A 14,781-nucleotide genomic window follows, 5' to 3' on the forward strand; every position below is an offset into this window, starting at 1 on the left:
CGGTCCTGCGCTTAGAAACCTCTGGGTATTTAGCGCGTTATAAATAACTAAGTACAATGATGGTCTCTGGGGTGAATTATAGGTTACTGATTACCGGTCTCATAATTAAGCGTGGATGGTACACCGCTATCGGTGCATACCCTGGTGTGCGTCGAGGTCTGCCACCGTTGTCATGTGCAGCCTGCGGCGAGGGTGGAAACAGTTGGATCATGCTGGGATTGCCAAAGAGGGAGTGCACAGGGATTTCATTTTAGAAGTGTACTGGGAATGTCTTAACTTGGAATATGTTGGGCACGGTAAGCAGGGAGCATACTAAAATTGTAAAATGGGGAGTGCAAGGGCTTTTCAGGCATGGATGGTCAGGGAATCCTCACTGGAATTTGCAAAGCAGATGTGCAGTGGGATTGCCAGACTGCTGATGCAATGTGGGGTGGTCAGTCAGAAGGGCGAAAAAAAAGGTCGAATGTCAATAATCTCGAAACAAAAATCTAGAAAAAAAAAGGTTGAATTTATTATTTATTTTTTTATTTTTTTTTTATTATTACTTGTGTATAATCAAAAGAAAAATGATTGTTACAAGGAAGCAAGGTGCAGATTTTCCGTGTAAAGATAACAGTAGATTATTAGTTTAGTTCCATTAAGTCCCATTAGGTCCATTGACTTCCGGGCATCCGTTGAGGATACAATTGCAGCATAAACCAAACCACCTGTTTATGTTATATTGTTATTGTTGGTCATGGTTAGCTTGGTTTGTGATTAATCATTGGAATCCTTTGCGTTTATTTTAACAAATGCGGCTTCCATTAGTTTACATGTAGCCACTGCCCAACGAACCTTTTCCCCGGAGATGAGACAACACCACCATGTGTCTTCTTCCAGCAACACAGAGTTCACCCACAGAGGCGACAGTATGGCTGTGCGTTCATGGTTAAGAGACGGACAGTTTAACAAAAGATGGAGGACTGTTTCTTTAGAGTCCTCGATATGACACAGTCTGCATGTTGTATCGCTAGTTAAACTTCTTATCCCCAGAATCTCTCTGGTGTGTAGGAGATTTAAACGTGCTCTTAAGAAGCTAGTTCGAAGTTTCTTGTCTGGGAATTTTCTACAGTACTCCAGCGGGGAATTTAACTTGTTGTAGGCGGAAGGTGTTGTAAGAGTTTGAGCGCACTAATTTTCTCACCGGTCTTTATCCAGTCTAAATTTTTCAGCTTCTGGGTCACTCTCTGGGGGCGAGATATTAAGTCCTCACTGCTACAGGCTACTTCTTCCAGTTTGTGTTCCTGTTGTCTAATCCAGTTCTGAATCTGCTTACATTTCGTCAGTTCAAGCTCTTTGGCGATGGTATTAAAAATGGGAAGGCCATCTTGAATGAGCGTCTTTCTGTACATGGCCAGGGACGAAATGCTAACAGTGGCTTCCAGTGACAGGAGACCCAGGTCTCTTCTAACGGCCGCCATCGGGATCGAGTTCGGTAGACCTAGAACCGTTCTCCAGATGTATCCCTCCAGTCTCTGCCATAATAGATTGGGCATAGTGATGGTGGCGTCCATGCCGTAAGTTAGTGCGGGTACTATTTTACCTTTGTAGAACTTTATGGCTGGGATCATCGAGAATTTCCCGAACATTCGATCAATCATCCGCAGTTGGGAGGACAAGTTTTTAGCTTTGTCCCAAAGATATAATTGCATTTTTCTCTCCTGCGTTGTTCCATCAATGATGACTCCCAGATATTTAAAGTGAGGGACGACTTCGATTCGACATTTGTTCACTGACCAGGAGTTAGATGGATTCTTCGGTTGCTTGTTTTTGGCGAAGATCATGATTTTTGTCTTGTTGCTGTTTATTGTGAGGTTATTGTTATCCATGTATTTTCCCAGATTGTCCAGCTGACGTTGGAGACCTATAGGGGTCTGGTCTAAGAGTATCATGTCGTCAGCATATAGCATACGGGACATCTTGATTGCGCCCAACTTCGGTGGGAAACTACGTACGGCTTCCTCTGAGTCCTTAAAGTCTCCAAGAAAGGCTACAAAGAGGGCCGGAGCCAGGGGGCAGCCTTGTTTCACTCCTCTTTCGGCATGAATTTCTTTAGTCAGTGTACCTTGTAGATTTAGGCGGACATGAAGAGTGGTATTCAAATGCAGAGCTATGATAGGTTGGAGAATTTCTTCTGGACAGCTCCAGCGTTTTAGTTTGTTCCAGAGAAGCGTTCTATCGACTCTATCAAACGCCTGCGAGAGGTCAATAAAGGCTGCATAGACTGTTGGTGCTCCTTGTTTTATTTTGGCCTTTAGAATACTTAATATGAGAATATTCACTGCAGTGCCCCCGTTTTTCTTAAAGCCCATTTGGAATGGATCTTCGCACGACGTGACTTTTGCCCAACTACGAAAATGTTGGAGAAGGAGCGTGGCAAATAATTTGCCCATGATATCCAATAGGGCAATCGGCCGATAGTTAGACGGGTCCTCTCTATTTCCTTTTTTGAATATGGGAATAATCGTGGCTTTTGTCCATGAGACAGGAATATGTCTACTGGAGGTACAGTGCTTGAACAAAAGACTGATGAAGTCCGTCCATTCGATAATGTGCTTTTTTAGGTCAGTATTCGTGAGGCCATCTGGACCAGGCGCTCTGGATGTTTTTAGCTTTCGAATTGCCTCTCTTATATCTGCCTTTTCGGATAAATCAATCCATGGAGCCAGTCTTGGCTCCGGATCACACATTGTATTTGTTGTGGGAGAGGAAAAAAGATCGGTGAAGAATTCGACCCAGGCGGCTTCGGGGACTGAATTGATCATATTAATTCGTGTATTTCCCTGCGAGTTGTTAATCAGGGCCCAGAAGTCAGCTGATTTCTTGGACACTAAGGCTCTCATCATAGTTTCCGCGTCATTCTGGTAAAGAACTGCCCTGCGTAGTCTAACCCAGGCTTTATAGTTCTTGAGTTCTTTTGTCCAAAGTTCCCACCCCTTAATGGAGTTTTCCACTTTGGCGCGTTGTTTCAATTTTCTGACTGTCTTTTTCTTTTCCGCTACAATTTTGTCATATGTGTGATTATAGGTGGTCTGGTTGACCTTAGGCTCCTTCTGCTTCGTCTTGAACTTTACCAGGAGTGGGATATAGTTAGGTCTTGAGCACGTCTCAGAAAAAGTTGCATGAGCCCCCACAGTGTAGTATTGTTGCGTCATAGCTCGAACGCTGGCAGCTGTCATGCGCAATCAAGTCTGTTGGGGATTGCACTCAATCGAAGGGGTATAAATTCTGGTTTCCCTGGCGATAGAAGTCCATCTTATGGTAAGCATATTATGATCGCTCGCGAGGGTTTTGATCACCTTGTAACATTCCATTTCTAAAGTCATGGCGTTAGAGGTGTAAATATAGTCGAGCGTGGCTGTGGAAGAGCCTCTTTCCCAGGTCGGAATTTGGGTTTGCCAGTCCTTCATCCATGCTACATTGTGTAAATTTCTGGAAGCCATCAGTTCCATCCAGGCCTGTCCTCTCACTTCAGTTTGCGTGGTCGGGACTGTTTTTAGATCAGCCTCTTTCGGATGAGGACACTTCGAATTCAAATCCCCGCATATTATGATATGCGTCGTATTCGACTCAATCACAATGGCGTCAATCGTTTCAGCCATAGATTGACAGAAGGCAATGGTGGACGTTCTTTGAGGATTCCAATATGTCGTAATGACAGCAAGGAAGGTGTCTATCCAAAGTCTGGTGGTTTCTGAGTAGTGAGTCCATTGTATGAGAATTGCCAGGATCCCATAGGTTTTAGCGAATGTTTTGATGATTTTCAGATGTTGTCCTGTCCTTACGGCAATCAGAAGGCCAGCCGAAGGCCGGCCTAGGAATCCTCTAACTGCCGGCGAAGTCTCTATCTCAAATCCATCCGTGTTCGGTTTTTCCAGAAGCCATGTCTCTTGGAGGCAGAGAATGTCGAAGCGGCCCAGGTCTTCACTATTAGGATCGGTTAAATGTGCATGACCTCTGGTGTTCCATGAGGCTAGCGTCACCGCCTTAGGGTGGGTGGATTCTTTCGCTTCGCTAAATAGTTGCTATCTGCCTCTATTAGAGCTGAGAGCTCCTTTTAGCCAGTTCCACGGACCACCTGTAGATGTATCTTTCTTTACCTTAGCCGGAGGATAATGGTGTCGCTTATTCGGGGAGTAGTCCGTGCGATTTCTATTAGAGTCGAGTCTTCTTCGTTGCGGAGAGCCATGTCGTAGCCTTTCACTTCTTTGATATCCACGGTGTCTGATTAGAGTCGCTTTGTCCGGGCTAATTCTTGATCTTACTTGATAGTTTTGGGACGGAAAGACTTCGTAGGTATCAATCGAGTATTTACGATTGTGTTTTTCTTCGCGCTTCCCCGGATTGACCCTTGGCTCCATTCTTCGTGCTATGTTGAGATCTTCCCTATGTGTCTCCTCTTTCGTGTCTGACTGGACCTGGAAATGATTTTTTAGTTCTGCTCTTCGAGCAGAATACTGTTTGTCGTAATTAGCTTCCTTTTTCCGTTTGTTAGTATTCGATTCTTTCCGATTTCCTCTTTTGCATGGCGGATCCTGGCTTGTAATTTCGGTTAGGAGGAGGCCAGCAGTTTTTAATTCTTTTGCCGCTTCCTGACTCAGATTTTGAATTGCGCCTGCCTTAATATGGAGATAGGCTTTAGCCTTGTTGTCTCTGTGATATGGCTCTATTAAATTGAAGTCTTCCGTTTTCAGAGACTTCAGGCTGGATATGGACGATGTTATCTTTAGGACTGTTCTGCGGTTAAGGACCATGTATTTATCTCTGCTCGATATTTGTTCTAATTTGAAAAGTCGAGTTGCTTTCTCTACTTTAGCCGTTACCTCTGATATTTGTGTTGGTATATGTGGTCGGCTAGGGTGCGTCTGCCGGGTTCCTTTTGTGCCTGCATTGGCGGTGGGTATGTGCCGCCCTTGTGGGGCGGCGTCTATATGTGTCATGGCGCATTCATCCTCATTTGTGTGTAGTATCACAGGACCTTCCACTGTAGCACATTTAGCTAGAGGCGGAATTGAGGTTGTCAGGGAACTGATTTCTGTCTCATGATGTTCTTTAGGCTTAGGAGATAGATCTTGTTCACTGTAGACAGACATATTGTTCAAGATGCTAGAGTCCAAGAAATCAGCAGTTGATTTGGGCGATTGAGCTAAGTCAGTCGCTGATACAGCCATTGCTTTCCCTTTGGCCGTAATTTCTTTACTTGCCATGATTGCCTGTGTGGCCAATGCTGACTTGACTGGAGAGGGCGGTCGTCGCAGTGGATCTTTTTTCTCCTTTTCTGTTAGTGTAAGGGCCTTTTTTCCTTGTATCGGGAGTGTGGCAGTCTTCAGATTAGTTCTGCTCGTCATTGTGGCTGGTTTTGGCTTGAATATTGATGCTAATTCATCATCTCCTTTCCTGGATATAGTCTGTGTGGATTTTTGTTCCACTAGGACGGGTGCAGTGGGATTTTGAAACTTGATCGCCGTCGTATTTTCAAAGTCTAGATCAATTTCCTCTCTTTTCCTTTGGGCAATGTCGTATTTCAGATCTATTGCCGATATAAACCCCTCAAGGAAAGTCAGCTTTGATTGGATAATTGCTAAGGTAGCTGTGTTATCTCTTTATGTTTCGCCTAAGGTTTCATATATTTTGCAAAAGGGAGCCATCGCAATAGTTATTGCTGACATGATCGTAGTCATGTCTCTCTTATTATTTGGTAAGTCTTTATGTATTGATGCTTGCGAGTCAGGTGGTCTTCCGTTTTTTGATGAGGTGTCTCTACCATCTGTGGGTAGAGTGTTCGAAACTGAGTGCCGGCGTCTCGTTGTGGTGTACTCAGTCTCCGGAAGATTTGGTAGTCTGGGCGAGGAGTTCCATGGGCCATTAATCGAGCTACGTTGTGGCACAGAATCAAGAGTGGGGTCTTGTGGAATAGACCGGAGATTGGAGGATGAAAGATGAATTTTTGCCCAGGGTTGTGGGCTCATTAGTGTCTGAGAGGGATATACTTTAGGTTGGAGCAAATCCAAGATGTCCAGTATTCCCTGTTGATGCCGATGATCTTCAGGCGCTGTAGACTCTCTTATAGAGTCCATTTTTCTTCGGTCCAAGTAACTGCCACTCCCTGACTGCGGCTCTGTGGCCTGACTTTGTTTCCTGTAATTCGGGCAGGACAGAACAGGTTGCGAGAGCCCTATCTGATCTGTCTGCATTTCTGGCTGTTGCATTTGGGCAGGCTGAACGGGTATGGGCGGTTCAGGTCCAGGTAGATCCAATATGCCTGAATTAATTCGTCGAGTATATGGAACTGTATGGACTCCTTTCGCAGACAGACGGTCTGATTGGGTACATTGTTCTGTATCGCTGATGTTCACGTCAGTAGATTGAGTATAGATGTCTTCTGACAGCGTCCCATCATTCTGTATTTTGCGGCCAGGTACTGATTTTCTGTTTTTTGATATTGGGGAGCAGTGCGCTGTATTGGTTATGTTCCCATCCGTAGGTTGAGGCTGGATGTCTTCCGTCGGGATCACCTCTAACTGTTTTAATTGGCCAGATATTAGTTTTCTGCATTTTGGTAAAGGGGGCGTCTCCTCCAATGCTTCTAGAATTTCTGCATCTGAAAGTTCAGAGTCCTGAGAGAGTTTCCGTTTTCCTTGTATCTTAAAGAAGTTCAAGAGGGCATTAGAGAGCAGCGGAATTGGCAGGGACTGCTTCCCCAGCCCTAGTTTTTTGGTCAAAGACTGTGCCCCGGTTCTTCTGGTCATTTTGTTTTCTTTAACATCACCATCTTCTTTTCTTTTTTGTATAGATGTTTGGTCATTAGTTCCTTGTAGCGGAGACAGCTTAGATTTCTGCTTGCCTCTTCTTTTATATTGAATTCTTTTCTTATTAGGCAGAGAATTCAGTTTAGGGTTAGAAGTGTCCAAGGCCTTGGATTGTAGATCAGCATTTGAGTCTAGACTCATTATGGAAGGTGAGGTTTGGTTATTTGAGACCTCTACTGTCTGAGGGCAGGTGGGGTCTTCTGTAGATGAAATAGAGATCTGTATTAATGAATCATCATTTGACTGCGGAATCGCTGTGTGAGTTTCCTCAAGATGGCGTGGTAACAGAGCAGTTGACGGTGATACATTTTCTTTAAGACTTTGTTCAGGAGAATGAGCTGTAATCTCTTGCGGCACAGAGTGAACCAAGGACATTATGGTCGACTGGGAGGAGGTCCCCCTATTTCCGGGGTCCAGATTCCGTAAACTGTGATTTTCCAATATCTCCACCGCCGCCTTCAAGTCCGCCTGTGGACCGTCTTCGCTAGACATACTAGCAGGATTGATTATCTGGGTTTCTGGAGATTTTCCCACGAGCCCCAAAGGTGTCGTCCGTGGCTCCTGTGCGGGTGAATGATTAACTCCACGCCCCCTTGCCACCGCCCTCAGACCCACAGCGAGAGATCCTCCGATCTGCTCGATGTTAGGGCCACTCGCCAGAGCGGTAGGGAGGTCGATGGCGTAGGTAGGCGGAGTCAGCATCCGACTGTTCTCCGGTGCCAGGGCGAGAGAGGAACATCCCTCTGCACCTCCAGATCCCAGCGCGGCCACGGGTATCTGCGTCTGACGAGATGGTATAGCTGAGCCGACTGAGCCCTGCGCAGGTCCTAGCTTAGGCGTCGGTACAAAATTGTGTGAGTTAGGAAGCTGAGAATGGGGCGTGGACACAGTATTTTTTTTCAAATGGCTTCTGAGACAGCGTTGCTCGGGATCCTCCTCCATTCTCAGTTGGAGATAGGGCAATGAAGACTCAGGTGCTGGAATGCAGATAGAGTGACACCGCGGTCACCAAAGGCGGGGGTTGAGGGGGCGTGTAGGAAAGAGTGACTTGAAGTAGGATGTTCAGCAGGATATTCAGCAGAACCGGAATGCTCCAGGAAAAGTGACAGGTGCAAACAGACGAGAAGAAAAATTCCCACAATGAGGGGAATAGAGGAATAGAGAAATAGTGGATCCCACCTCACCTCACCTCCGTGTGGATCGTGCCAGGGCAGCAGCGGATGACCCCCTCGGATGATCCAGGGGGGCGAAGCCCCCTCCCCTCCGCCCGCTGCGGACTGGTGCAGACTGGTACTCTGCACGGTACTCCGCGCACGCTCCGCGCTGTAGGTAGGTTTTTGTAGGCAATGGAGCTTCTTTTCCTTAAAGCAGCAGCCGTCCAAAACAGAAAAGCACAGAGGCACGTCCTCTCACACTGGTGTACTGGTGCAGACTGGTACTCTGCACGGTACTCCGCGCGCGCTCCGCGCTGTAGGTAGGTTTTTGTAGGCAATGGAGCTTCTTTTCCTTAAAGCAGCAGCCGTCCAAAACAGAAAAGCACAGAGGCACGTCCTCTCACACTGGTGTACTGGTGCAGACTGGTACTCTGCACGGTACTCCGCGCGCGCTCCGCGCTGTAGGTAGGTTTTTGTAGGCAATGGAGCTTCTTTTCCTTAAAGCAGCAGCCGTCCAAAACAGAAAAGCACAGAGGCATGTCCTCTCACACTGGTGTACTGGTGCAGACTGGTACTCTGCATGGTACTCCGCGCGCGCTCCGCGCTGTAGGTAGGTTTTTGTAGGCAATGGAGCTTCTTTTCCTTAAAGCAGCAGCCGTCCAAAACAGAAAAGCACAGAGGCACGTCCTCTCACACTGGTGTACTGGTGCAGACTGGTACTCTGCACGGTACTCCGGTATTTATTTATATGTATTTTTGGGGTCCGGTAAGTAAAAAAAAGGGGTAAAATAAAAAAAAATGAAAAAGGGGGCTGGGGGGGGGACCCCCCATTAAAAAAAAACGTATTGAAAAAAAAATTCGACTTTTTTTTGAGATTTTTTTTTCGACCTTTTTTTCGACCTTTTTTTTCTCGATCTTTTCACTATAAACCGCAATGTGGTTGTGTACCAGTGGGACACACTAGGATTATCACATTGGTCGCCAGGGGTGTTGCTAGGCCTGGCAAAGAGGCCAATGTCGGGACTGGCGGGACTCAGGGCTAGCTATAGCCTTTTGGTGGTAGCCCCCAAGCTTCTATCCGGGGCTACAATCAAAACATCTGGGGTTATAGCTCCCACCACAACCCCGCTCCCCCCAGGACCCTCTAGCAACGCCGCTTTATCAATCTTCTCATATTCTAATTTTGTCAAATTTGCAAAATACGATGATGGTAAAAATAAAAACATACCGACCCTGTGAAAACTGGGAATGTCGATCTGGGAGCGAACTGGGATGATTAGTCTGGGAGGGCACTTTGATTGCATCGACAGAACATGTACTATCATTTTGCAAACTGGGAAGATACTTTGGCTGTCAGACTGGAGGTCACTGGAATTGGGAAATTGGAACTCTGCTTGCGATGCAAGTCAGATTTTCAGCTCTGGCTCTAATTAGCCTCTGCTGACCTACCAGTGGGCAAGGAACACTCGCCCAATAAAGATCTTCGTTGTAAAGTCCATCTTCCATATGTTAACTATACCAGGCTTACAGTGGCCTTATTATGATATTTGCGGCTAGCCTTCATGAATGAAGCCGAAAATATTTTGGCTTTGCCAATGCTGGTTTTATTTGGTGCATGTCTTTGGGTCTAATAGATGGCTTGCTAAGTTGATTGTGGTATGCAATGTGATCCAGAAGGGGAAGTGTGAACAGAGAGTCACTTGCATGCTGAACTATGCTGCTGGACTAGGGTGGTATATCAGGTTAAGGCACTCGCCGCTCGGGGGCAGCCTTGGATCCTTTCAGAGAGTCAATACAGAGTGCACCAATAAAGAGAAACGACAAATGTCCATTGGAAAACACAGAGGAAACTAAAGAGTTAAGAAGAAAATATTGGAAAATGGTTATCAAAATATCCACTTTTCCCCAAAGGAATTATTGTCCTTCCTAAATGACAATGGGCCTCATCACAAGTCTGGCGGTCTGGAAATAAGGGTGCCGGTAGCAACGTAGCCGCACCCTTTCCGGACCGCTAGACTGCGAGAATGCCTGCAGGGGCCAGTGCTCCCCGGGAGGGCAGGAATGGTTTTCACAGAAGCACCGGCGCCATTAGCAACGGTGCTGATGCTTCCGTGTCCCCATTCCCATGGAACTCGCACGGGAATGGCGACTTACAGTTACCGCTGCCTGACATCCCGGACCGCTGGGACTTGTAATATCCCGGCAACATCAGGCAGATGAAACTGAGTTATGAGGTCGGCAGCTGCCAACCTCGTAATGAGGCTCGTGATGAGTTATTTATATAGCGCTTTACAGAGTTAATATACACATACAATATCACCCAACTGGAGATGGTACTCATTTATCGAACTCAGAAGGATGACGCGGCTGGGTTGGCCTGCCGGGATTTGAACCTGCGACCTGCAGATCACACCCATATTGCAGCAGCGAGCGCTGAACCCGCTGAGCTTTCTTATCGGCTTGACTTACATGAAGGAGGTTTGCACAGCAAATTGGAGGTTTTTAGTGGTACCATTATGAATCAATATTGGATCTCGTACAGCCCACAAGCCTTTTCGTAGCAGGCACATAATGGGATTCCTTGGGTGGAATCGAAGTAAATAAGCCAGTCCTACTCGTTTGAACAGTCAAGAGGGTATATTCTCAGTGTGATTAAAAATAAAAGCAAATAATGGAGAAAAAAAACTGTTGCCTAAAGAAAAGACGCACTGGGTGTGTTCCCAGTGTGCATTATTGTCTGCAAAACCTACTGATATTAATAAGTGCATTTATGAAGCGCCTGGTGTTAAGTTTCATCCCGCTTCTAAGCACTATCATAATTACCCAATATAGTGGCATTCATTTTATCAACCCCAGAAGGATGACGTTCTGAGTCGGCCACGCCGGCATTGGAACTCGCTAAGTGCAGGCTGGCCCCATGTGTATGGCGAGCACTTAACTCTTGGGCTATTCACCCCGGTGGATCACGATGCACAGAAACCAGTTGCAATCTTATGCAAGACGCATTGTCACGGCCTTGCTCCGTGTGCTAAATAGATTGGCAGCTTGTGAGATTCCATTGAAATCATTTGTGATGCCACAGGAACCTAGAGTCATGTCATACAAACTGATTATGAGGAACTCCTAATGAGATGTCCTTAGAACCTTTGCACTGGTGCAAGCGCAATTCGCACAAGGGCCAATCTAGCCCTAGTGCATAAACACATTGCTCCAGTGCATTTTTGCAGCAGGGCAATGCTTGTCTGATTCCTAGTCATTTTCCCTGGTGCAAAAATGCATCGAACGCAAAGTTGTTTGCACTGGGGCTAGATTTGCTCTTGTGCCAATTGATCCTTATTTTTAAATGTCACTTTTAAGGGGTCATTTTTTCAGTTCGGTGTTCAATCTATGACGCATGGCGTCAGAATGTTGGGCTGGGTTGACGTACGATCATTTTGGGAATTCTAATTAAATAATAAATTCATTTTAGTGGCATGTGGGCGGATCACGCACCCATACACGTGGACAATCTAATTCTTCAAACTGAGCCCGGACCCGACCTTAGGTTAATAAGGTAACGCCCAGAGGTCTGACCTAACGTGCAAATGTGAGAAGAGTTTGCCGCCCAGTGAGAACCGGTTTCATGACTTTTTAAAGACAATGTTTTTTTTTTTATTGTTGCCTGCATAGTTTACAGGAAACCTTACACAACATAGTTAAACAAAAAACATAAATACATTTAACTCACATAAAAGCAATGTATAAAAAGAAAATCAGTATTAATAAAAATGTAGAATGAAAAAGAAATTCAATTCAATTTCTAGGTATCTGCATGACACAACATAGTCGTTATACACTTTTTAAGATTTTCTTGTCCAGTTCTGATGTAATGAAAGTTAAAAAGACATTTAAGGCTAAAACCAAAGAAATACTAGTGGCCCACGTGCATCTGCATCAAAGAAGAGTCTTGGATATTACCGAACTACTGACAATATTATCCTGAAAGCCTGTTAAGCGTTTTTCCTCAGAGTTTCCTGGCTTTAAGCCTCCGTGTACCTGGCAGTTCGGACCAGTTTTGCTGGGTCATTGCACTTGAAAGTGAACGATTTGCTACACACGTTCCTTCAATGCACCAAATGTTATTGCTCAGTTTGTCACACACACAAAATCCAAATTGCAATTAGCAGGTTTTTCCTCTTGCCCAGGACTATTTTTTGTTCCAGTCCGACCGAACTTTGAGATGGAGTTTGGTTTGCGGGGGGCGGAGGGGGGCGTGGGGATGGCGGGTCTGCCTACATAGTATAGTATTGCTCTGTGGCATGAAGGCAGCTTTCAGTTTGCACGCTTGAAAAATCGAGGCAGAGCCGACTTAGGGCCTCATTACACGGATGGCGGTAACCATGGCTCTAGTAGCGCCTTGGTTGCCGGCAGAGTCCGGCATGGTGAATGGCGGAATAACCGCCCCATTCCAAGGTTGACGGGGGCGGTAATTCCCCATTCACCATGGCCCTTCCCCATTCCCATTTGAGCCCCCCTAGGGCTCAATGAGAATGGGGAAGGAGCAAATAACGGTACCGCAACGTTATTTGCTCTGAAGTCCCTCAGCGGGTCCTGTCCTTAACGTGTGGTCTGACCACACGTTAAGGACGGGACCCGCTGAGGGACCTTGTAGTAGGGCGGTAAGGGATTACCGGCACCGGTGTCTTTACCGGTGCCGGTAATCCCTTACCGCCATCCGTTTAATGAGGCCCTTAGTCTTTCATTCTTTCCAAGATGGATAAATCAAGTAACCTACACAAAATGGGGTAGGAATAATTGAGCAATAAGCCTCGAGCTGGGGACGGGGGCCTTCGCTCGGGCCTTACGCAGGCCCCGGGCATTACCTGAAGTGGTACTAAAACCTATTATTACAGTGCTTAGAAGCTGGAGCAGTCTGGCAAGAAGTACTATATAAGAACACAGTATTATCATGATTTCCGAACCATCAAGATACCAGTTTGCCCGAAAACTCTGAAACACAGTGTAAAATGTTGAAAAATGTATTTGGCGCAAATAATCCAACTTTAGAAAGAGAAACATGCTGTTGCACCAGGTCTTAATCAAAATATTCCTTTTCTATGGGTTTGAAGCCATTAATGTTCTTCTCGTTTCTCCATGCTAGCACATCTAAGCAACTAGAAAAATGAACTGTAAGAAAAGTGGTGTTATAAAACCATCTATGTTATCAAACCATGCATCAAAAGCAAATTAATGTGCAATAACATAAGCTAAATCAATCACCACCTATGACCTTTGACCTCAACCTGAGCTGCGAATCTGAACTTTCTTCTTGGGGTGGGACATTCCAATTGAGTAAGCTGGGTTGAGGTGGAAGGTCCAGGGCAGAACGCATGCACCCCGGTTGGTTGTGGACCCTTGTAAGAACATACTTGCGGCATCAGAGGATTCAGAGGTCACAGGGGCAATCAGGGAGGCTGTTGCTTCGGCGATGGCATCCTTCAACGCAGAGGAGACGCTGGACTCCCTTAGACCATTAGGGAGACGCGACGGGAGAGCTGAGAAGTAGGAGGGGGGAAAGAAGAAGGAGGCTTCACATGAGTCACTCTTCAAATCAGCGAAAGGGTGAATGGATGGTAGGAATGAAGGAACACATGTCTCATGCGCTGAATGTAAATGCTTCTTTGGGAAGGATGAGCACCGTTGAGCTGAATGAATAGCAGAATTTTATGAACGTTTTTTTCATAAAGATGATAAAAACATGTCAAAGCCAGATGACACTAGGTGCACTAAGAACTTGGCTTAAATATTTGGAAACATTGACACTAAAATAAAAGTCGTTCGATTGTCATTTGTTCCGTGCTTAGGGGCATTTTTTTTGTTATAGATAGTAGAGAGAAGACCTGAAGAACAGAGGCTGAAGCAACAATTTGGGGTTCGGAGGAGATCTTCCCCTGACACTCTTTTCTTGTCCAAGGATATTAAAAATTGCTTTCCACACCAAAATATATCCCAAATAATCAAGTAATCAAGGAAAGTATTCAGGAACAGTTTTACTTTATTTCTTATTGTTTGGCGATACATTTCCAGAGCTTCAAAATCCTTTTACTTTGATGAATTTGTATTCTTTTCAAAAGACGCAAGCATGCAGAAATCAAGTATCACGATCAGAGTATAATACAGACTTTTATACATTATATAAGGGATCAAGTACACCCTAGTGTTCATTATAAGGATTTTACTAGTCCTTGAGAAGTTTATAACCAAATAATCGTCCTTGTTCCTTTATAAGACCACAGACCTTAGAGGTGAAATACCATTTTGTACATACAATATTGGGGGTACTTTATGCTTTATAGTACATGGCCACACACTGTCACATGTAAGGGGTCAGTAATGCGAGGCAGACAAGTAGAGTTTATGCACAAGTTGCCATTTTGTTTGAATAATAAGGGTGTGATTAACACCTTCCTTTCCCTAACCCTCCTAGGACTTCCCTGCCTATGAAACCAACACAAAAGAAAAACACTCTAATATCAAAAGGTATCTGTCACTCACATTTGTACATACAACAAAATCATGCAGGTATCATATGGCTGTTCAAACTCAACAAAATAACAGTTATATTTTAACATAAACCTTATAATCAGGTATCCTTGTAACCGGGGTCGGATCCCAATCAAAAAAGTTCCATACAATAGCCAGGTTCTGCTTCAAACATAAAGTTCCTTCACTCCATGAGTCTTTCACTTAACACTTGCTTTGTCTTATTGTCAAACGAAGTTCATCACTGTTCAAAATAA

At 45.2% G+C, this 14,781-nt stretch overlaps 1 protein-coding gene across 4 annotated transcripts in view; it reads right to left on the reverse strand.

Annotated features, from left to right (window-relative positions):
- The window catches only part of KCNK10 (potassium two pore domain channel subfamily K member 10), a 387,448-nt gene that overhangs the window by 297,082 nt on the left and 75,585 nt on the right, over nucleotides 1-14,781 (reverse strand). For 2 of the 4 annotated variants that reach the window (XM_069637940.1, XM_069637941.1), the window contains exon 2: nucleotides 13,411-13,536. The exons of the other annotated variants lie outside the window; for them this stretch is intronic. In XM_069637940.1, the coding sequence (XP_069494041.1) occupies nucleotides 13,411-13,536 (126 nt within the window). The remainder of the gene's footprint in view (nucleotides 1-13,410; nucleotides 13,537-14,781) is intronic. 4 annotated transcript variants of the gene reach the window in all.

This window comes from Ambystoma mexicanum, chromosome 14 (genome assembly GCF_040938575.1).
Source record: "Ambystoma mexicanum isolate Mex_15411 chromosome 14, UKY_AmexF1_1, whole genome shotgun sequence".
In the NCBI taxonomy this organism is placed as follows: Eukaryota; Metazoa; Chordata; class Amphibia; order Caudata; family Ambystomatidae; genus Ambystoma; species Ambystoma mexicanum.